The sequence below is a fragment of the Drosophila serrata genome, unplaced genomic scaffold, assembly GCF_035046125.1.
Source record: "Drosophila serrata isolate PLE 108 unplaced genomic scaffold, ASM3504612v1 contig_382, whole genome shotgun sequence".
Lineage (NCBI taxonomy): Eukaryota > Metazoa > Arthropoda > Insecta > Diptera > Drosophilidae > Drosophila > Drosophila serrata.
This window is the reverse complement of record NW_028257280.1, coordinates 9,859,194-9,882,886: the sequence shown is the minus strand read 5'-3', so window position 1 is coordinate 9,882,886 and position 23,693 is coordinate 9,859,194. Positions and strand designations below refer to the sequence as shown.

Genomic DNA, 23,693 nt, shown 5'->3' with positions numbered 1-23,693 from the left:
TCGTTTCTATGGCAGCTATATGATTTAGTTGTCCGATTTAATAAAAATAAATCCGAAAATCTTAAATTTTAACAAAAGTCTACACATCTGAGTAGATAACAACTTTGTGAAAAACATCGAGTTATAATTTTTCCTTTAAGATCGATTTAACATTCTCGATCGGCCGTATGACAGCTATAGAATAGACATAGTAGTCTAATTTTCATAAAATTAAAATCGAAATAAAACAATATTTTTCATTATGAAAATATGTTGAAAGCGGATAAAGTTATTATATATTTCTCAACACTTTCTGATCATTTCTATGACAGCTGTATGATATAGTCGTACGATCCGTTCCGATCCGACTTACAAATATTGCAGTAAAAGTACATGTACATCTACCAGAGAATTTTCATTCACACAGCTGCAAACCTGAAAACCAATTAAAGCAATTGTATAAAATATGTTTGTCCCATTAATGGAATCGACATTCTTAACATTTTGGTGGATGTTTCATCAAAATCCGTTTAGTCGTTCATGAGAAAACTTAATTTGTTTCAATATATTTTCTAGATAGCATAATGACCCTAACAAAACATGGAGTACCCCATACGATATATTCGATTCAAACTTTCAAAATATGTTTACCGCAGTAAATTAACGCTTGCAAGCACGCACGGCATCTCAAACGAATGAGAAAAATAATCCCTAATTTCAAATTAAGTCTTTATTCGATCTAACTGTTAGATTCGGAGAAATTTCAGTTTATCCCTTCTCCGACCTCATTAATAATCGTCGGCTTTATATCGATAGGAGCGACTCCAACGCCCTATCGATGAATACCTCGCAAGAAATAAAAATCCTATTGACAATTTAACAGTTAACTACATTTACAAATGAAGTATGCCCCTTAATGAAGATGACATTCTAAGCATTTTGGTAGATGTTTCATCAAAATCCGTTCAGGCGTTCATAAGAAAACACCACTTTTGCATTTATTTCAATAAATGTTCCATGGAAAAATATACATATATCTGGCAGCTCTCAGAAATATGTAAGTAAATCATACTTCGACTCTTTAATTGGTATTATGACAAAGGATTTATGTATCATAAGCCGCATAACATATTTTGAAATTTTGAATCGAATATATCGTATGGGGTACTCCATGTTTCGTTAGGGTCATTATGCTTTCTAGAAAATATATTGAAATAAATTAAGTTTTCTCATGAACGACTAAACGGATTTTGATGAAACATCCACCAAAATGTTAAGAATGTCGATTCCATTAATGGGACAAACATATTTTATACAATTGCTTTAATTGGTTTTCAGGTTTGCAGCTGTGTGAATGAAAATTCTCTGGTAGATGTACATGTACTTTTACTGCAATATTTGTAAGTCGGATCGGAACGGATCGTACGACTATATCATACAGCTGTCATAGAAATGATCAGAAAGTGTTGAGAAATATATTATAACTTTATCCGCTTTCAACATATTATCATAATGAAAAATATTGTTTTATTTCGATTTTAATTTTATGAAAATTAGACTACTATGTCTATTCTATAGCTGTCATACGGCCGATCGAGAATGTTAAATCGATCTTAAAGAAAAAATTTAATTTCGATGTATTCCACAATATTGTCATCAACTCAGATATGTAGCTTTTTGTTAAAATTTAAGATTTTCGGATTTATTTTTATTAAATCGGACTACTAAATCATATAGCTGCCATAGAAACGATCTTTATATATATATATAGTATAGAAATTACTTCGGTGCTTTTTAATTTAAATTGCATTAATAATGAATGTTATAATTGAAAAGTGTAAGAGTATAACAATTTCGGTAGTATTTTTTCTATCCGTGTTCCATTGTCTGGTTCAGCAACTGGTTCCATTGTCTGGTTCAACAACTTGTTCCACTGGCTGGTTCAGAAACTGGTTCCATTGTCATGTTTCGCGCCCAAGTTAACAGTCCGTAGGCGCCACCCACTGTTATTAGGTTTTAAATGCAATTTTAACCAAATATTTCTTAATCTTTCTCCTAGTCAGAGTATAAACCCTGCATATTGGCACATGCTTGTAAATTTGTACATTTTTGTTCAATTCTTAAAACTTTAATAAACATCTAGAATCCCAACACAAAGGGTATTGTGGCACTTGTTAGATTAGCCGATATATTAAAAATTCCGGGAAAACACGATTTTTTAAACAAATAAATGCAAAGGTCAAATACCGCTAAGCACAATAGAGAACATTAGTAAATAGATTTTTTTAGCATTAATGTTAGATTAAGTAGTAAAAACGATATAAAAAAAAGAGAGTCCCCCGAGTTTCATTTTCTACCGTTCCATGTCGGCGCTATATGTCAAGCTTATCTATCGGTGTATTGATAAAGATATCGATATATCGATCATTCAAGTCGACAACAACACCCCGGAAAATTGATTTTTCGCTCAAGCCAAAAGCAACAATTACAGCAGTGTAACAATTAGAATTTCTCGGAAAATACGAGCACTACGACTATTTCAGACAAAGAAAATCAACCATGTCGGCTTCGCAGGTTGACCAGGTGAGGAAATATTGTGAATTAGGGAAGGCTTCCCGGTCTGGCGGGCAGCAAACCAAGCGTCGCCATTGCAAAAACAGGATACTAGTCAAACTTTGCCATGTACCCCGCAGAAACGCGCTCTCAACAAGTTGAAGCACGACCTAGAGCCCTTCCGCACGGCCATTGTTGGGGCCTATGGGGTGCTCACCTGGGAAAAGCAGTACTACGCCGGGGTGGTCTTCGGCAGCATCAGTGTCCTGTACTTGACACTCTGGTATTTGGACCTATCGCTGATCACCCTGGTCTCACTGCTGGGCCTGATGACCATCCTCATGGACTACGTGTTCCCCACCGTGTCACGCCTCGTGTTCGGCAACATCAACTGGGATGGCGACCAAGAGGCCAAGTTCGAAGACGTTTGCAGCCAGGTGTGCTCGATTAAGGCAAACTTGGCGGTCTGGTACGATTACCTCTTCAAGGAGCGCAAGTCCACGGTGGTGAGTAATTGCCACGGATGTTCATAAACACACACTCGTGTTACAAGAACGGAATAGTTTTATTTATTATTGCTTTTGATATCCGATTGCAGTTCGTGATTATCATCAGCATTGGACTTCTAGGGCTCGCCTGGATTGGCGCCATCATTAATAACTTGCTGCTGATGTACTTGGCCACCCTGCTCATTGCCATGTGGCCGGGGCTGCAGGACAAGGACGTGTTTAAGGCCATCATTCAGAAGGCATCGAAGATCATCAACGAGAAGATCCAGTGCGGCAAGCGGAAGTTGCAGTAGAGGGGAGGAGAGCATGCCTCCAAGTAAAAAATCACCAACACTCATCACATTTGACCAAATATCTAAACAGCCTAAGTCATATACTTGCCATTATGCACTCATCGCATACACATCACTAAATAAACTCTTGAGCATTGCATTTCAACTATATCATAAAGAATAAGTGCTGTAGCATATAGACAGTATTCCCCATTGGTTAGCAACATACCACACCCCGCGTGGGCCTCGCCTCATCACATCCCCTACTATAAGTTTGTAACATGTAAAGCGAAGGAATCTCAATGCAATGGGCGAACGGAGAGAGAAAAGGAAAGCGCAAAAAAAGACATCTTTGTGATTATTTTGTGAGTTAATTGAAATATATGATAATCCCGTAAGATACAAGAGAACTTAAGCGTCTAGAAAATCTATGTTTAAATAAAAATTTCAACTCTTTATCTGCCCCTTCCCCGTGATCTTGAGCGAGTACGGGACCTAGCGTGCTTGCTCTTCTTTGTCTTCTTTTTGTGCTTGCTGGGATGTCGCCGGTGGTCCTCATGGGAGCTGCCATCACTTTCCGCACTGGAGTCGTCCGCTCTCCTCGACTTGTTCTTGGATTTCTTGGAGTGTTTCCTTGACTTTCGGCTGGATGACTTCTTGTGCTTTCTGCGCTCGTAGGCAGAGTCGGAATCACTCTCTGTTGACTCTCCAGTATCTTCTGCCTCATCTGAGCTGCTTTTGGGCCGCCTGCTGATTTTGGGACTCGGCGAACGTCTGCGTTCACGATCATCACGCTTGGATGTGGAGGAACTGTTGCTGCGAGAGTCCTGCCCGTGATTTCTCCTGTCTCGGTCCTCATATTTGTGGGATCTGCTTTCCTCTTTGTAGGCTCGTTCCGTTTTGTATTCTTTTCTATCCTCGTCTTTGTACGCTCTCCTATCGTCTTCTCTGTAGGGTTTCCTTTCCTCATCCCTATATGGTTTCCTACCATCATCTTTGTACGATTTCCTGTCGTCGTCCTTGTACGATTTTCTGTCCTCATCTTTGTACGATTTCCTGTCCTCGTCCTTGTACGATTTTCTGTCCTCATCTTTGTACAATTTCTTGTCCTCTTTTTTGTATGGCTTTCGATCTTCCTCCTTGTACCTCCTACGATCTTCATCTTTGTAAGATCTCTGTTCCTTACGGTCATCCCGATTTGATCTATCGTCCTCCCTTCTCTCTGTTGGATTGTCTTGCTTTATAATAATCTGGCCGTGTTCGTTCTCCTGCTTTTTGAATTCTTCGTACTTGGCTGTGTCTGAAATTAGAAAAAGACCAAATTTAAATTGTACTTTTTAATTAATAACTGTTCGAAATCGCTCTTACTTATGCATTTGCCATATTGCGAGTATTCCTTTCGGGACACTGGCTGACAGAGGAACTCATTGAACGCCTCCTTAGCTCCTCCAATGGCCATCTTGACGATGACTCGCCCTGCATGGTCGTCAAAGCCTTCGATTTGTCCGTACTGATCCTTCTGCTTGCCGCCGAGGATGCGGACATACGCCTGCTTCTTAATCTCCAGGACTTCGTTCTTTTCCGGTTGCACCAACAGGGCCTTGGGTTTCAGTGCCTTATCAGCCCCCAATCCCATGCCCTTCGGCCGCAAGAATGGAGCGTCGTCGATGGGTCCGGAACCCTTCTTTTTCGGCGGCGGATCCACCCAACCCATGCCGCGCAGCATGGCCAGACCAAACTGCTGTATGGGTATATTGTCGTAGTCGTCCAGCGTGGCCTCCTTGGCGCCATCGAGAGGTAGTTCGTCGGCCTTTACAGCGGGCAGCACTAGTTTTTCTGCGGTCAAGCTATCTCCATTATTTTGGCTAGCGGCCAGCAGTTCCCGAGCAGCCCTCTGTTCCAGGTTTTCTGCACCAGCCAGACCAGCTGTGACTTCGGCAACGGACTGCGCCGCAGGGGTCACCTCCTCCGGATCGGGTTCCTCTTCACCCAGCAGCACGGCCCGCCGTTTCATCAAGCTTGCCAGAGCGGCGGAGGTCTTTTGGCTGCCCTGCATCTCGATGACCAGCGGAGCGGCCTCCACTCTCTCCCTACAAGGCAAACTTTAGTTAAAACGCACATTTAGTTAGATTTTCACTTACGCTACTAGCTTGATTTCCTTGCCCTCCAAACACTTGATGAGCTCCACTTTGTTTTCATCCTTTGGCTGCTTGCTGGGCAGAATGTTTGGTTTCTTGGCCACCTTGCTGAAGCCAAAGGATATTTTTTTGGCGTCCATGGTCTCGGAAGCGCCTAAATTTAATTAAATTAACTAATTCTTGCGAAATTAAGAAAATGCCGAAGGTAAACAAAACGCAACAGCTGTTTTGCGCCCTGGGTAGAGATGGGTAAATATCGATGCATTAAATCGATAAATCGATAAAAAAGCCCTATTCGATGACAGAGAGCTGAGCTGCCATTTCTCCCCAATTTGAATTAAACCATTGCACTTTTAAGTTTAATTTCCCCGACTAAGTGCAAAAAAGTGGTTAAATACATTCAGCAACTGCCAGCATAAAAATTTACACACTCCGTTTAGTCTCCTATCGAAACTTCTGGAATAGTGTGTCATCGGCGAGCCTAACCTCACTCATCTTTCAAACAGCGGCAGCAGCACGAGTTCATTTGTTTTCGCGTAGAACTTATTAAATTAGCCAGAAACATGTTCGGAGGACAGCAGCCAATACTAGTGTTGAGTGAGTACATCATTTACCTCATGCTAAATCCGAAATCATGTGAAGTCGGTCTCCGCAGGTCAGAACACGAAGAGAGAATCGGGCCGCAAAGTGCAGTTGGAGAACATCCAAGCCGGAAAGGTATGTGTGTGTGTGCGTGACTCACATGTCTGGGTCTGCGGTTTTCGTGTTTCCATTTTCCCGGCCATCTGCTCATGAGAGTCGTCATTTCAGGCAATCGCCGATGTGATCAGGACATGTCTGGGTCCCCAGGCCATGCTGAAGATGTTGATGGACCCCATGGGCGGCATCGTGATGACCAATGACGGCAACGCCATCCTTCGTGAGATCACTGTCCAGCATCCGGCTGCCAAGAGCATGATCGAGATTGCGCGCACACAGGACGAAGAGGTGGGTGACGGCACCACGTCGGTGATTGTCCTGGCCGGCGAGATGCTGGCCGCCGCCGAGCCCTTCTTGCAGCAACAGATTCACCCCACAGTGATCATTCGGGCATATCGCGAGGCCCTCGAGGACATCGTCAGCCACTTGCAGTCGGATCTCAGCGTTCAGCTGGACGTGAAGGACAAGGTTAAGATGGCCGAAGTGGTAAAGGCCTGCGTCGGCACCAAGTTCATCGGCAAGTGGTCCGATTTGGCTGTGAAAATCGCTCTGGACGCCGTCGAGACTGTGACGCTGAACGAGAATGGTCGTCTGGAGGTGGACATTAAGCGGTATGTGCCCGATCCTCTGTAGATTCCTATTAGATGTCACTGTTCCGACTTCCCGACTTCAATTAATTGATTCCCCCTTCTCTTATAGTTACGCCAAGGTGGAGAAGATTCCCGGCGGTGCCATCGAAGAGTCTTGCGTACTGAAGGGCGTGATGATCAACAAGGACGTGACGCACCCCAAGATGCGTCGCCTGATCGAGAACCCGCGCATAGTGCTGCTCGACTGCTCGCTGGAGTACAAGAAGGGTGAGAGCCAGACCAATGTGGAAATTATCGGGGAGCAGGACTTCACCCGCATGCTCCAGATCGAGGAGGAGTTTGTGCAGCGTATCTGCGCAGATATTATTGCCGTGAAGCCGGATCTGGTCTTTACCGAGAAGGGTGTCTCTGATCTGGCTCAGCACTATCTGCTTAAGGCCGGCATCACTGCCATCCGTCGTCTGCGTAAGACGGACAATCTGCGCATTGCTCGTGCCTGTGGAGCCACCATTGTGAACCGCACCGAGGAGCTGACCGAGAAGGATGTGGGCACTGGAGCCGGCCTGTTTGAAGTCAAGAAGATCGGCGACGAGTACTTTACCTTCGTGACACAGTGCAAGGAGCCCAAGGCCTGTACCATTCTGCTGCGCGGTGCCAGCAAGGATATCCTGAACGAGACGGAGCGTAACTTGCAGGACGCTCTGCACGTGGCTCGCAACCTGGTGCTGGAGCCGCGTCTGGTAGCCGGCGGCGGAGCCGTTGAGATGGCTGCTTCCCAGCTGCTTACCCGAAAGCAGGTCAAGGGCCCGTACACGGCGGTGGCCCATGCCCTGGAGATCATACCGCGCACGCTGGCCCAGAACTGTGGAGCCAACACGATCCGCGCCCTGACCGCCCTGCGCGCAAAGCACGCCTCTCACACCGGCGACAGCGTCTGTGCCTGGGGCATCGATGGCGAGTCCGGCGAAATTGTGGACATGAACGTGAAGAACATCTGGGAGCCGCTGGCCGTTAAGTTGCAGACTTATAAGACTGCCGTGGAGACGGCCATCCTGCTGCTGCGCATCGATGACATCGTTTCTGGATCAAAGAAGCGCGGCGGCAACGAGCCCACCAACCCGGCCGCCATGGCCCAGGGCCAGGAGTAGTAGCCTGCGATCAACCACGTGTATTAATAATGCTTACTATCCTTTAATACTTAATTTAACACCCAAAAGAAAACAAAAAAACACACACGCCACTTTCAAATGTCTAACATTTAGTTCGGGCCCGGTCGTGCGGGCTCCTCCCGCGACTGGAAACTCGCCTCCGGGCTGCCTACACACACAAATTCTGCTGCATTTGCTCTCATTAACAGTACACACACAAATAAAATTGTTAAAACTCATAGTGGCTTTAAATGTTAATTTTAAAAATCATATATTTTTGGATTCATTTGTATCCAGCTCGTATAACCTTTCGTCCATCAACTTGAGAACTTCCAAGCCAATGGATGTAAACTCTGGCTGCAGGTATCTGGCAAATAGCTCCAAACATTTGGGCTCCTTTAGATGAAGGTGTTCCCTTAGCCAGGGCAGCAGAGGCGGCTTGTGGGAGTGCACAATGCTGGGCACGCTAAGCAGCATCTCTGTGTTCCTAATTTCTTCAGCATAACCCTCATGGGCATCGACATGGCAGGTCACATAGAGCATCTCGTAGGGCTGCTTTTGGGTTACATCCGCATGCGGAAGAGCAATCAGTTGATGATCCGAGCTGAGCTTGTACCAACGTAGTTTGTGCAGCAGTCGGAGGTTCCAGCTGGGCAGGAGTTGCTGCTCCAGGGCCGTTTGATGCTGCGCTGAATTGGTGCACCAGATGGCCACCAAGGATCGAGGGTGAGTAAGCTTGGAGATTGGAATTAGCGACAATTGGTCATTATCTAGCATGGCGTATCCCAGTTCCTGCTTGGCCCGCTTTAGCCGACGGATATACTTGTTCCGCCAGGGAGGATCCAGCACAATGAGATCATAGTCGGGCAGGAGTTGGGGCAGCAGTGCTGGAAGTAGTTCTACATTGTGATTGAAGAAGCGGGCTCTGTCGGGAATGAGGTAAATCCTTCCATCAGCAACCGGACTCTGGAACCGCTGCTTTCTGCCGCTTTCGTTAGCTCCATGAAGCTGGGGTAGATTATACGGATCCTCCCAGTGTCTGGCTATGGGGAGAGTGTCATCTGTTTCCTGGGGCTTGGGCAGGAGGTCTATATATCCGTTGACCAGCTCCAAATCCTCCGATGATGAAGTGTCCTCCTCGCCGGCTTTCCTCTTGCGCTTCCTTGACCGCTTCTCCCCGTCTTCCTGCATCTGCCTCTTGGCTTGAAACTGGAAAAGCTCCGGTCTAAGCTTATAGTCGCCATAGGATTCGTCAATTAGTTTCTTGTGGTCCAAGAAAATTGCAACTTTATTGTCTTTTATTGAACTATGTTTTTTTAATGCCAGCATTTCGATAGAAAAATATTGATAATTCATCCCTGTATCTATCGATAGATACCTGTGGCGGCAAACATTTAAATTTACTTATCGGATTACAAATAAACTTTGTATTTTAAATAAATAATTTATCGCAGAATTGTGGAAGTCACAGTGCAGGTTTTAAGGACCCGAAGAGCTCCGGAAACTCTCATAAAAAACCTCCGTGCTTATTGTTCCTCAAATCAAAGTATTCCTTCATATAAAAGAGCAGTTCCGCGTGGAGCCTACGGTGGCCATGTCGGTTATAGTAATTCAGCTCCTCGCTAGCACTTTCGGCCACGAATCTCAGCATTGTAAATTGTCCTAGATTATATTTGCATTGGATTGGATTATGCTTCTGCGCCCCTTGCAGGAAGTACAAGGCAGGTGTCGACTCTACATTAAACTTTTTAGGTGCACTTTCTCCCCGTAGGTCCATCTTGTACAGACGCACTGCCTCTTGCTTAAGGCAATCACCAAGTTTGCTTAGACTCTGCAATATAGTATCGTTTGCCTTCGTGCCATTATGCAGGGAATTGTAAAAGAACACGGCGATGTCCTCATCGGAGGCATAAATCAGTTCGTTCCAGTGGGCCAAGTCTATGTGCTCGACTTGGGTATTCCGGTTGCTGGGTTCTTCGTCTTTTCCCTCTATCACCTGCCTGCAGAATTCCCTTAGACTTTCTAGGTTTGGGGTTTCGCGTCCTGGGTCGCCAAAGAAGGACACTTCCGCCGAGGCAGTCACTCCGTAAATCAGCGGGGGCTCATCCACGGAGCAGCCTATGTCGCCACGGAAGAAGGTGAAATCCTCCTCGTTGAAGATATACGCCGCCCATACGTCATCCACATAGAAGTCCATTTCCTGGCCAAGATCATCGGGGTCCGCCAACTGATAAGCCATCTCCATCCATTTCTCCAGGGCACCACAGTCATCGCCAAAAACATGGAGCACTATGAGCGTTGGTCGTTTCTGGGATTCCCAGGATTTTCGCATTTTCCCGAAATTGGGAAGTCGCTTCAGGCGCCCTTCATACTTTTCCGAAAAGAAGGTCTTGAAATTGGGAGGTGGCGGGTTATATCCGGAGTACATTCGCGACATTTTCATGGATTTCGTTTATTTTGATAATAAAACACCTATTGTCTGAACATTAGTCATATTTGTTTATCTATTGATGGGTTTCGTGCTTTTAAAGCTTTTTGAGCAAAACTATCGATTGTCTTAGGGATGGGCACATGGCGGTAGAATTTAAAATTTAGTTTTACGTCGGAAAAACACCCTGGAAATGGACATTTTAACAAAAACCTATATAAGCAATGCTGAATCTGATTCATTTTAAATGATATAAAAGTTTTTCTTAAGCTGTCCAAAATATCACTCAATAAAAACTAAGCAAAATTGAAAATCGGCGCTTCTTCCTGAGACTAGTTTTATTGGACATTAAGGCTAAATTCGTATGGGACATATGGCCGCTTTATTTCTGTATTTAAATCTAATCACTTGAAGATTAAGATCGTGTATTAACACTCTTGCTCATTGCATTTAGTATCATGGTCTCGAAGTGCTGAATGTTGGTCAGCACGGTCAGGCTGTGGGCGCACCGGTCCGCATTGGGGGCATTGCTAATCACACCGAAAAGAAAGTGCCGCGAGGTTGAGCGGCCCGAGAATTCGAGGGTCTCCTCAACAGCGGTAAAACCACCGCCACTGTCACCCTGGCAGGCCAGTGATTTGCCCTGGGTGAATATGCAGAATTTGTCCGACTTGATATCCCTCAGAGACTGTCGGCACAGGATGTTCGCTTTGGAAACAGCTGGTACAAACTGCAGTTCATGCTTGTCCTCGATGCTCCAGCCGGCAAACTTTCCCTGCCGCTCATCGGTGACACTCTCCTTTTCCGCAAAGCTTACAAATTTCACGCAAATGGGTCGGATCACATGGCTAAGTTCGAAGGGCTCGTTGAGGGTCAGTAGGGCCAAGTCTTGATAAAACTCCGTAACACGACCCTTGTAGCCTCTGGTAAATAATTAGAAAGATTAATTAAATGAGGTTTATATGTACTTTTTTACCACTCACTGCGCTATATCGATAAAGGTCACATTACGGACCTGGTCATCCGGCGTGGTATCATTATAGTTGCGATAGTACTTGGCCGCAATCACTTGGAAGCTATCGAAGCTGTACGGTCGACCGGTACCCTCGTCGTATACGCAATGTGCAGCGGTGATGATGAGGTCCGGTGTCAGCAGCGATCCGCCACACTGGAAGTGGTAGTTCCTTTCATTGTGGAACACATACCTGAAGGTAAAAACTTAATTAATATTAAAAAAATTATTTATATTTGTTAATTCACGTACAGTCCAACGTGCCAAGGCACCACAGTATTATTGATGGTGTAACCATTGGCCGAGAAGCTCTTGGTGGGCGTGGCAATCTGGCCACATTCCTGCTGGCAGCGTTGACGTTGACGATTCCAATAGCCACCTCTCATGCACTTCATGTCCGGCAGTGGACCGTCAGCCTTGAAGCCATTGGCACAGACGAATTGCACCTCGGTGCCGGGTGGATGATAGGGGTTGTTGCAGTCCACCTTCTGGCCGGCATAGGTGCACAAGGCGTTCGTCGAGTATCCTTCAAACTCGCCCGTCGAATTGCAGTATTCTATGGTAAAACAGGTTTAACTGTATTAAACTATATCGTTACAGTATAAAGGGGCTACTCACTCACGCATTTCGGGATCAAGGAGTTACCCCACTTCCGATTGGCACAATAGCTGGATGTATCGCCCTCAAGGACATGCCCCCTCTCGCAGGAGAATTTCACAAGTCCGTGGGTGATGGGCCCGGTTATGATACGGCCACCAGGACCCTTAAGAATGGGACGCTCATCGCCTAGGGGCAGTGGGCATCCCTCCTGGGTCAGCAAAATCTCCACGGTGACTGGAGTTGGACCTGTTATCTTCCGGGTGGTGTTGCAGAGCAGCGGGGCCTCATCTGATCCATCGAAACAGTCATTTTGACCATTACACTTCAGCGAACCGGCAATGCAGGCACCTGTGCCACACCTGAAGGAGTAAACGGGACAGTACAAGTGTCCGCAAAGATCCACGGATTCATCATAGCCATCGCCACAGTCATCCTTGCCGTTGCACAGAAAATTGGTCTTGTCCAAACAAATTCCAGAGGGGCATTTAAACTCATTTTCCCTATAAAAAAGAATTTAGAAAGTGGGTTTTTTTTTATTATTTAATGAGAATAAACTTCGGGTACCCGAAGTAAGTAACTATGATCAGTTAGTATCAATGAACATTAGGTAAATATGATCAGTAAATAACTATGATCAGTAGTTAACTATGAGCAGTAAGTATGAGCAGTAAGTAACTCTGAACAGAAGTATCTATGACCAGTAAGTATGTATGATCAGTTACTACTTTGAACATCAACTTTTGTAACACAACACATTTCTGAGACTTGGCTGGCAGAACTCACTTCGTTCCGGGGATGTTAGAACCAGTTGGGAATCATATGCACATATGTGCGAGATGTGTTTTTGCATCAGTGAGTAACTATGACCAGTAAGTAACTATGATCAGCAATTAACTATGAGCACTAAGTAACTGTGATCAATAAGTAACTCTGATCAGTGAGTATCTATGACCAGTAAGTAACTATAACCAGCAATTAAGTATGAGCACTAAGTAACTATGAGCAATAAGTAGCTCTGAAGAGTAAGTATCTCTGACCAGTAAGTATCTACGACGAATAAGTTTCTATGATCAGTTACTAACTTTGAACACTAATAAACAATGACTTGCAACTTTTGCAACACAACACATTTCTGAGACTTGGCTGGCAGAAGTCACTTCGTTCCGGGGATGTTTGAACCAGTTGGGAATTATATGCACATATGTGCGAGATGTGTTTTTGCATCAGTGAGTAACTATGACCAGTAAGTAACTATGATCAGCAATTAACTATGAGCACTAAGTAACTATGATCAATAAGTAACTCTGATCAGTGAGTATCTATGACCAGTAAGTAACTCTGAACAGTGATTATCTATGACCAGTAAGTAACTATAACCAGCAATTAAGTATGAGCACTAAGTAACTATGAGCAATAAGTAGCTCTGAAGAGTAAGTATCTATGACCAGTAAGTATCTACGACGAGTAAGTTTCTCTGATCTGTTTCTAAATTTGAACACTAATAAACAATGACTTGCAACTTTTGTAACACAACACATTTCTGAGACTTGGCTGGCAGAAGTCACTTCGTTCCGGGGATGTTTGAACCAGTTGGGAATCATATGCACATATGTGCGAGATGTGTTTTTGCATCAGTGAGTAACTATGACCAGTAAGTAACTATGATCAGCAATTAACTATGAGCACTAAGTAACTATGAGCAAAAAGTAACTCTGAGCCGGGAATATCAATGACCAGTAAGTAACTATGATCAGCAATTAACTATGAGCACTAAGTAACTATGATCAATAAGTAACTCTGATCAGTGAGTATCTATGACCAGTAAGTAACTCTGAACAGTGATTATCTATGACCAGTAAGTAACTATAATCAGCAATTAAGTATGAGCACTAAGTAACTATGAGCAATAAGTAGCTCTGAAGAGTAAGTATCTATGACCAGTAAGTATCTACGACGAGTAAGTTTCTCTGATCTGTTTCTAAATTTGAACACTAATAAACAATGACTTGCAACTTTTGTAACACAACACATTTCTGAGACTTGGCTGGCAGAAGTCACTTCGTTCCGGGGATGTTTGAACCAGTTGGGAATCATATGCACATATGTGCGAGATGTGTTTTTGCATCAGTGAGTATCTATGACCAGTAAGTAACTCTGAACAGTGATTATCTATGACCAGTAAGTAACTATAACCAGCAATTAAGTATGAGCACTAAGTAACTATGAGCAATAAGTAGCTCTGAAGAGTAAGTATCTATGACCAGTAAGTATCTACGACGAGTAAGTTTCTCTGATCTGTTTCTAAATTTGAACACTAATAAACAATGACTTGCAACTTTTGTAACACAACACATTTCTGAAACTTGGCTGGCAGAAGTCACTTCGTTCCGGAATGTTTGAACCAGTTGGGAATCATATGCACATATGTGCGAGATGTGTTTTTGCATCAGTGAGTAACTATGACCAGTAAGTAACTATGATCAGCAATTAACTATGGGCACTAAGTAACTATGAGCAAAAAGTAACTCTGAGCCGGGAATATCAATGACCAGTGAGTAACTATGACCAGCAATTAACTATGAGCACTAAGTAACTATGAGCAATAAGTAACTCTGAAGAGTAAGTATCTATGACCAGTAAGTATCTATGACCAGTAAATATCTACGATCAGTAAGTATTTATGATCAGTTTCTAAATTTGAACACTAATAAACAATGACTTGCAACTTTTGTAACACAACACATTTCTGAGACTTGGCCGGCAGAAGACACTTCGTTTCGGGGATGTTTGAACCAGTTGGGAATCATATGCACAGATGCGAGAGATTTGTTTTTGAACAAATTGGAGAGCAAGCTATTTGAATAAAACTATGGAGTTATTCTTCTATATAATTTTACTAGTATGTAAGTCGGAGCATGGCGAGTCGGTGGACTATATATATAGTACATATATAGCTTCTATAGGAACGATCGGAAAATTAAAAAAAAAAACAACTTTTCCAGTTTTCAACAGATTTTCGTCAAACTTGATTTATAGGCACTATATATTATCTAAAATTTTCTGTTAAATATTATAAAAATCGGACGACTATATCATATAGCTGCCATACAAACGATCGTTAAAAATAGAGGAAAATGCCAAATGATGAATGAATTAACGATGTACAATTTTCAAAATATGTCTCCTTTTTTTTTGCCGGATATAGCTAGATTGACTCGCATGTTGATGCTGATCAAGAATATATATGATTTATAGGGTCAGAAATTGCTTCTCTGGGTTTCAGCCTTTAGAATAAAATTATAATGCCCTGCAAGAGTATATAAATTGAATGTGTATTCATGTACTATATATTACAGTTTCTTAGAAATATAATGATAAGTAAATCAAAACTAGATTCAGTTCAGTTTAAATTAGAGTGAATAAATTAAAAGATTATAGGCAGACTTTAATTATAAAATATATGTATACCTAAGATGTAAGTTCCCCAGCTTGAAAGTGTCTACTCTTATATGGAAAAATTCAAAGACCTTTCAAAATTACCAATTATTTTCACAACAATCGTATACTAGAATGTGCAACTTACTGACAATTGCCCTGAAGGCGACGTTCCAACTGATTTTGAACATCAATATTGCCGCATCGGAACTTCGTCTCGTCGGATCCATCCGCGCACTCCTCAACATTATTGCAACCTGCAGTTCCTATAACGCAGGCTCCATAGGTGCATTGGAAGAATGGTTTATTGCATTGCTCCCTTTGGGAGATGCAGGTCATTGCCGTCTCATCGGATCCATCCGGACAGTTTTTGTCACCATTGCAGACATCATAGGAGGAGATGCAGCTGCCATTGTCACACTCAAACTGTGTGTCATCACATTCGGCTAATACTGCAAACGAAGGAGTGTAAAAAGAAAGTCTTCTTTTTAGGTTTAATCATTGTTTTTAATGAAGGAAATACCCAAGTGTAACTAATTTTAAAATGCTAATTAGCAACAAGTGTAATCACAATCCATTTTTTTATATTTAAACCAATAAATCGATCTCTAAAACCGCAAATCTGTACTTCTCAAACACTTTTGTTACAAGTGTCTTTATTATAATATAATAAATCACGTTTATATTATTATTTAGTTCCGTAATCACTATCAGTGAACCCGACTTTGAAGCTACTATTCTCTGAGTGAATCGCTGGAGATAAACAAAGATGACTGATGCTAGTGCGTCGCGCGACTTCAAGATGAACCGGCTTGAGATACGAATCTTGTTTTGAGGGGATTCTCTCAGAGAGTAGCTTTGCTTTTATGAATACTAAATGTGTTTGTGTGTGAGTGTGTGGAGCCAAAAGCATACTCAATACATGTTCTGCTCCCTCCCCCCATCCAATATACATATGTGCAGTGAGTGTTTATTTTCGTCCGATTTGTATTATCATTTTGAACTTTACTCACTTGCTCCGATTCTGTACGAAATCACGCAAAGGAACAGGAGACCACTTGTTAACCCCGATTTAAACTGCATTTTGCTTGGGATAAACTAAACACTTTTTAATGCACTAGCAATGCACTTGGGGCACACGACACTCACATAGGTGAGAGGCTTAAAATTAATGCGAACTGAATGAGTCGATTGAATCGGCACCTGCCGCCGCGCTTAGAACGAGTCCGACCGAGCTCACAAAGGGAACTGAGCTGCGAAGCTGTTTGTTAAAGCTGGTTCTAATAAAAAATGTATCGCTTAAATTTCGTATATCGAAGATTTTGAAACTGTGTCAAACTTTTCAAGATTTTTGTTTTAAACATTCAATTATTAATTAATTAATATTCTAATAGCGAATCAGAATATATATGACTTTAAGCAATCACTGGCTTTTCTGGTATTTTATGCCCTCACAAAGCCCTGAAATATTGATAGAGGGGGAAAAACATTATGTTTGCAGAAAATTAACAGCCTAAGTTAATAAAGTTAATAAATTGAATGTTTTATTTATTAATTTCAGTGGGAGAACAGGCGCTTAAATTTGTGTTTTCCGTTTTCGAAACAACATTTTTGAAAAGTTTGTCTAAGTCAAACAAGCAGTGCTTTCATTGAATAAGCAGTAATCACAGTTGGCTGGCAAAGCAATTATAACATAGGAAAGCAGTACAAAAAGTTGAAGCTGGGTTTGGATATATTTTTTATTGGGAAAAATCGCGAAAATTGAACGCAACATTTTTAAATTTCTTGACAAAAATGAACTAATGCTAAAACAAGCAGTTTTCATTGGGACAAGCAGTGTAACATTTATTTTGATTTTCTTCCGCCAGATGGTGCCGCCACATGAGCTATCGATGGTGCAGTCTAGACAACGTCCTAAGTTCTAGCTGCTTTCATATACCGCTAGGTGGTGCTGCCACTTAAAGAATATGAAATTATGAAAATTTATCTCTTGAAACAGTGTTTTTTTACCACTAAAATTAAGAATTAAGAATCATGAAAAATAATATTAAATTACATGGCGATGCACTCCCAATTTTTCTTTATTTAAATATATAATTACTATATAACATACCCATTTAATCCACCGATTTCAAAGGCATTTCATAAATTGTTTAAATCGTTTCGTTTAATTTATTTGTTTCATTTTCCACATTCTCACTGGTTGCTGTTTGTTTTTGTGTTTTGTTTCTCATTACGTATAGTTCATATTGATAATTTACAACTTACGGAACTAACATAGAATGGCTTTAAATTAGAGTTACATAGATTAAGTATAAACGGAGCTGCGGGTTCCAATCGTCATTCGGGGGATGGGGGATACGAGTAGAAAATGTAGCTGCAAAGTATCTGTAGGTAGTTCTAGGAAAAGTGGTAATCCCAATCTCGGATCGGATCGGATCGGAGAGAGTGTAAGGTAAAAGCCACTAGGAATGTACACGTACGTAGCGATTATGGGTGCTACGAATGCACGGGTATTACGTAAGAAGTAGTAGGTAAGTGTAGGATGACGTAGTGGTGGACTCTGCACCGAATCTGTCTCTATTTACGTATATCTGTTTGCTACGATAATCCACATTTAAATCTTTAAGTATTGTATTTTAGCGTCTATTCTTGGTTTTTTTTGCGTGGCGATCCACGCTTCTCCTCCTGCACCTCACTCGTTATCGTCCTCGTTTCGCTCAGTGTATGTGTACATTAACGTATTTGGGGTTACGTTTAAAATCTATAACATTTAACTTATACTTATTTACGTATTTGCATCCGATCCAGATATTACTCTCTGTCTCTTATTGTTTGTCGATTTCCACATATAAATACATAAATATATATCAAGATTTAAATATATATATATATATATATATGTATATCTATATTCGGATCTTAGGCTCTAGTTACGTATACATCTTGTGCAGGGCATCGTTACGGATGGCCCCCAAACTGGGATAAGTTCGGAAACTCAACTGAAAGATCAAGTTTCGGGGGGGAGGACGTGCGGAGCACAGCTCGCTGGATCCACATCCACTAAACTAATATATGGTATCGCTATCGTTATCGTTATCTGTATCGTTATCGGTATCGGTATCGGTATCGGTATGGGGTATCGCTTTGGAGCGTACAACTTACGATCAATTAACGGAACGAGATCAAAAGCAATTTCGCATGCCAACACTCTCTCAAGCTCTCAAAACAACTCGGAACGAAACGAAAAATCGCAATGGCAGAATTAAAATAATAACACAATAATAAAATTTCTTTTTTCTCTTTGTTTTTTTTTTTAGATTTTTTCAAAACCAATAATTTATTTGGCGTTTTGGCCGTTTGTATCTCCTCATCGCCTCTGTCAGATAATCTCATAAACGCTTTGTCATTAAAATAAACATAATAATAAAATTAATCATTAATTTAATTTAAAAGGTAAACACACTACACATTACTTAAAGAAACAGCTTCACTTTAGTCGTTTTGGGGTGAGAACTAAACAAATTCGTTTAAAAATAAACAGAGTTAACTAAAATTGCATTATTTTATTCGGTAAGCACAAACTATACACACATTCAAATATTTGAATCTGAATCCGAATCCGAATCGATCCTCCTTCGACAAACTCTGGTAATATGTTTACTTTGCTAACAAATTCTATTTATATTTAAGTTAAAGTTTAATAGTTTTCAATTTCTTTTGTGTTTGTTTTTTTACGTATCTTAAATTGGTTTAAAACTGGTTTTAACCAAAAAAATTCATATCAACAGAATTTTGCTTGCGTTCAACATTTTATTCGTACGTTTTCATAGTTCTTGTTTGTTTTTTTTACTTAATTTTTGAGTATTTCTTGCGAAAATTAATTTAAACATAGCAGTAAGCAACAAAGGGGGGCAGGACAGGGGTTCGATTTCGAGCGATAATGATGATCCTCTCTATAGGGTCTAAACATAAATCTTACGCTTGCGAATTTCTACATTTGTTTTTCTTTTCTTTCGTTTGGAACTAAATTAAAAATTGTTTGTCGGTTTTTACGTCTAAGTAGGTTCATTCCACTACCTTTCATTTACTTAGCCTAATTAATTAGTTTGTAGTTTTGCCTTCATTTACGTATTTTCGGTTGCTGCTCAAACGCTTCGTGAAATAATTCCATTAGGTTCGATTTAGGTTAAGTTTCGTATTCGCACAAGTACCATCAAAATATTTTTAAATATTATTCATTTAAGTAAATAGTGTTCATTTGTTACAATATATAGTTGCTTTGTATCTGTATTCTGTATCTGCATCTGCATTCGTATCTGCATATGCATATCTGCATCCCAATTCGTCCTAATTCTGATCTAAATGTCCTCCTTGGACCGCCGCCGCCGCAGCCGCTGCCGCCGCCGCCTTCTGGGCCTGCGCCTGCTTCTCCTGCTCGTTCAGCTCCTTGATCGCCTGGATCTCCTTCTTCAGCTTCATCCGCCGATTCTGGAACCAGATCTTGATCTGCCTCTCCGTCAGGCACAGCGCGTGCGCCATCTCGATTCTCCGCCGGCGGGTCAGATAGTGATTCGTGTGGAACTCCTTCTCCAGCTCCAATGTCTGGTAGCGGGTGTATGTCTGACGGCCGCGTCTTCGCAGACCATTTGTGCCTATAGAAAATAGAAGATAAAATATATAATTAATAGGTAATTAAAACAAGTTTTTTTTTAGTTTAAAAATTGACCTGATATTAGGCCATATAAGGTGGCAAAAGGATTTACCAATTCTAACTTATTTATATTCATTTTAGCAAGTATTTAGTGAATTCATTTAAACAACAAATAGGATAAAAGATTATATAAAATACAGATTCTTTAAGGCAAAGTGTTTAGTTAACTTTAAAGATTTAAAGAGTTGAATAAAAGCATTTTAAATATGGCCTAAATATTATATTAGACCTAGCATCCACTTGTTAAAAATACATTGACAAAGTATACCACAAAGTCTATTAATTTTACTTTTAATAAATAAGCTAAAATGTCTAACAATTTTCCAGTTCATATCCTATCATACCATATATGAAAATCTGTTAATTATGCTAGAATTCCAGTAAGAAAAAAACATACACCGCAGTATTTATATTTTGGCCTTTCATCGTTGAAATTAAATTGAAAAATTGCATCGATCTGCTCAGCATTTGTTTGCTGTTCAACGTTGTCTTTTTTAACCAAAAGTCATAAATATAAATTCTGCTGTTTTTTTGCCAGCAATCATCAAGCAGCTTGAACGTAGGCCGGAACATGAACCAAGGAAAGGAAAGGCAAGGCAAGGAAATCTCCAGGAGTAGAGTACAACCAACCAACAAAAAAAGAAATACATTTCATTTTTACGAGTATCGCCATTTGCCATTTGCAGTTGTGGTTTTTGTTTCTCCGCCGAGATCGAGATCGTTACTTTAAATTGATCGTTTGCCGCTGCACCGCAAAGAGTGGATGTTGGATGTTGCTGCTGCATTGCAATGTTGCTGCTGCTGTGTTGCTGCTGTCATTGCAGCAGCAAAACATTAAAATTGAAAGGAGAAACGTGCGAGCATTCCCGGCACTGTGGAGATTTCGAATGTGGCTACTTAAATAGCAGTTATGCCAGATAATGCCCCTTTAATTGGCAACACGAGAGGCGCAGAGCAGGGCCCACAGCAGCAGCAGCAGTACAATGCCGTGTTTAATCTCTGATTTTAAATATTTATGAAGTTTAATTTGCCTTCAAGTGCAATAACTCAATTTCGTGTGTGCACTCCCAGCTCCCATGTCTCTCCAAGCCCTCCACCTGATGCTTGAGCAGAACCAGACGATGTCTGATTTTATCGCCATGATGCCACACATCCATGTTGACTTTCGCATTTCGGTCTTTCTCTCTCTCTTACCCAGGGACTGGGCACAATGTTAAGTTAAATATTATGAGCATTTATTATGTTATAAATTTGGCCTAAAGGTATTAACAAATTTATGCCGACACGAAAGTCATAAAGTGAAAACGCATTTATCTTTCACTCGCACACAGGTACTCGTACCGTTATTACCAGTTTGCAATTGTGTAGGTGTGTGCAAATAAATGGTATAAAAAAATATGTATATATTTTATAGTCTATAAAAAATGATATGCGAAATAAAATGGTCAGAGGATCTGAAAACAAAGAAATTATCATCTATATGTGCAGTCTCCGTACACAACATGCCCCCGATAAATTCACTTAATGGGGCTTTATTTTTATAAATGCCTTGCGAGAATTATAAACACCGATTTAATGTGCAAGAAAATTGGCCAGTGACAGGTCACAAAGATTTGCGTTGCCGTCAGTTTTGTGGCAATTTGTCGGAAAATGGAAATGCAGAAAATCTTATCCAGTAAAACAATAAAAATAAATGTTTAATTTGAAGGAGAACTATTTGTATGGGAGTCTATTTATTACCTTATTGGTAATACAAATAATAAAAGAACTCTTGAAATCCTAGAATCCTTTTATCTCAGTCTTCCTGTACTTTCTCTCCCCTAAAAAGTCCTTATTTCAACCTGACTTCCTACATCTTAAAGGGTATTATATCCAAAATTATTTATTTAATCTGTTATAGGAATTTCAATTAAACCAAGATGGTTGCCTCCAAAGAATTCTCAAGTTAACTTGGAATACCCATTTTCCTCCCTTCCTCACAACACTTGTGAGTGAGTAAAAAAATAACAACAAAATAAGAGCAAAAAGGGCATAAATAAATTTATTTAGCTCTAAACCTGTTTGCTGATTAACTTAAATCCCCGACAGAGTCGTGCTCCCTTGTGCTCCTGGAATACATCACGCTGAGGTTTAGCGAAAAGTTTCATTTTATTTAGGAGTTTCGCCAAGAAGGAGGAAGGATAAGGGAAACAGGATTCGTACGCCTTGAGGAGTGGTACGTGAACGTGAGCTTTTGCTTGGCAATTTTAAATGGAATTTGTCACTCGGCAGTCGACTATTTCAGCTCCTTTCCATCCTTTTGCCGCTGCTTTTGTATATGCAAAAATACAACTTTTTAACGAAACTTTGCTTTGCCTGGGACACTCTTTTTTTTTAGCTTGGATTTTTTTCTTCCAGTGCTGGCCAAGTTTCTAAATTTATTATGCGAAAAAGTGCGAAATTCATTTTGCTGGCTCGCTTTCTCCCTCTCTCTCTCGTTGCTACGTCCTGCTGTGCCTGTTCCATTTTCTTTTGTAGACTTTTGGAAAATTTTTGTGTATTTCTAAGTACATAATTTAAATGCTGGTATGTGCGGGGTGTGTGGATGCGGTACAATAAAACTTTGTATGGCAAGGCGCGAAATTTCTCGTAGATAATTTAAACGAGTAAAAAAAAAAAAATAAAATAAGGGGGGAGTTGAGAGGCTGGAAGGAGGAAATCTTTTTTTCTTCTTTCCTGAATATTTATTCTGTTCCAGTTGGCTTTCCATGGGGGCCTTGCCTGGTTTTTCTTCGGCCCCGAAGATACATTTTCAAGGTTTTGTCGTCTCTTGTATATATGTATATATTTTGGGTAGCGCAGCTGTGCCCAAGTCCCCAGTACGTGTTATATTTTTTAACTTAAATTCCTCAGGGATTTAAAGTTTTGACAGTTTACGTGTTTCCCATTTGCAGCGAACTTTGAACCGAAACGAAGCGATATCTATGTATACTTGTCTCGCTTTGGGTGTGTCTTCCCTCTCTCTCTCTATCTGGACAACCCCCATTTTCGGAGCGTTGCAAGCCAGGTCATAAATCTCCAGGTGACGCCTGAGACTCCATGTTGCATGCGGCACAATGTGTGATCTATGCTTCTATTATAATAGAATATATATATGTATCTAGGGAATATATATGTGTATATATAAGTGTGTGTGTGAGACAACTACTTATATCTAATTCGATTTTGTTTTTCGGCTTCCCCAAAAACTCACTCTTTCTAATTTATGTTTTGTTTTTGTCATCGTCACGTGCTATCTAGATGAGATTCTGGTCCCGAAATGGGGAGCTCTCTCCTCCTTTTTTCTTAAACTGGAATTTCAGGGAGCACTCAGAGATACTTTTGGCCTATTCCTGGTATCCCTAAGGTACAAATATTTAGAGATCCTAAGATTACTGGGAATTTGAAAGCATGTACAAAGTGTACAGAACATTTTTAAGAAGAATAATATTCTAAATAAAATTACTTTTCAACTTTCTTTTCAGTTAATAAACATAACTAGAAACCACTTTCTTACCTCTGATTTATGGGTAACCCATCAATATGGTCTCCAGGTCAACCGGAAATTAATTCCCTTTTCTAAGAAATACAAAAAAAA

General features: G+C 41.0%; 7 protein-coding genes across 10 annotated transcripts in view; 2 read left to right on the top strand and 5 right to left on the bottom strand.

Moving 5' to 3' along the window:
* The first annotated feature begins 2,376 nt into the window (after window positions 1–2,376).
* Arl6IP1 (ADP-ribosylation factor-like 6 interacting protein 1) lies at window positions 2,377–3,771 on the top strand. The gene is made up of 3 exons (XM_020959606.2): window positions 2,377–2,562; window positions 2,673–3,038; window positions 3,131–3,771. The coding sequence occupies exons 1-3, from the start codon at window positions 2,539–2,541 to the stop codon at window positions 3,332–3,334; spliced, it is 594 nt and encodes a 197-aa protein (XP_020815265.1). The 5' UTR covers window positions 2,377–2,538; the 3' UTR covers window positions 3,335–3,771.
* On the bottom strand, window positions 3,194–5,717 carry LOC110191419 (uncharacterized). Its single transcript, XM_020962277.2, has 3 exons — window positions 5,455–5,717; window positions 4,682–5,403; window positions 3,194–4,613 (listed from the first exon to the last, which is right to left on the bottom strand). Exons 1-3 carry the CDS (start codon window positions 5,589–5,591, stop codon window positions 3,769–3,771), a joined length of 1,704 nt encoding a protein of 567 aa, XP_020817936.2. The 5' UTR covers window positions 5,592–5,717; the 3' UTR covers window positions 3,194–3,768.
* Window positions 5,718–5,733: 16 nt separating this feature from the next.
* On the top strand, window positions 5,734–8,127 carry CCT3 (chaperonin containing TCP1 subunit 3). The gene is made up of 4 exons (XM_020960790.2): window positions 5,734–6,048; window positions 6,107–6,168; window positions 6,262–6,761; window positions 6,850–8,127. The coding sequence occupies exons 1-4, from the start codon at window positions 6,015–6,017 to the stop codon at window positions 7,886–7,888; spliced, it is 1,635 nt and encodes a 544-aa protein (XP_020816449.1). The 5' UTR covers window positions 5,734–6,014; the 3' UTR covers window positions 7,889–8,127.
* Mettl4 (Methyltransferase like 4) lies at window positions 7,655–9,244 on the bottom strand. Its single transcript, XM_086840090.1, has one exon. It carries the CDS (start codon window positions 9,242–9,244, stop codon window positions 8,156–8,158), a length of 1,089 nt encoding a protein of 362 aa, XP_086696216.1. The 3' UTR covers window positions 7,655–8,155.
* Window positions 9,141–10,331, bottom strand: LOC147642618 (putative protein disulfide-isomerase ER-60). Its single transcript, XM_086840092.1, has one exon. The coding sequence runs from the start codon at window positions 10,329–10,331 to the stop codon at window positions 9,396–9,398; it is 936 nt and encodes a 311-aa protein (XP_086696218.1). The 3' UTR covers window positions 9,141–9,395.
* Window positions 10,332–10,636: 305 nt separating this feature from the next.
* Window positions 10,637–16,648, bottom strand: modSP (modular serine protease). The gene is made up of 6 exons (XM_020960778.2): window positions 16,377–16,648; window positions 15,512–15,815; window positions 11,947–12,428; window positions 11,581–11,884; window positions 11,300–11,521; window positions 10,637–11,239 (listed from the first exon to the last, which is right to left on the bottom strand). The coding sequence occupies exons 1-6, from the start codon at window positions 16,444–16,446 to the stop codon at window positions 10,732–10,734; spliced, it is 1,890 nt and encodes a 629-aa protein (XP_020816437.2). The 5' UTR covers window positions 16,447–16,648; the 3' UTR covers window positions 10,637–10,731.
* Window positions 16,649–17,508: 860 nt separating this feature from the next.
* Ubx (Ultrabithorax) overlaps window positions 17,509–23,693 on the bottom strand; it is an 89,344-nt gene continuing 83,159 nt past the window's right edge. For all 4 annotated transcript variants that reach the window (XM_020958658.2, XM_020958666.2, XM_020958676.2 and 1 more), the window contains one exon: window positions 17,509–20,018. In XM_020958658.2, the coding sequence (XP_020814317.1) occupies window positions 19,714–20,018 (305 nt within the window). In that variant the 3' untranslated portion in view covers window positions 17,509–19,713. The remainder of the gene's footprint in view (window positions 20,019–23,693) is intronic.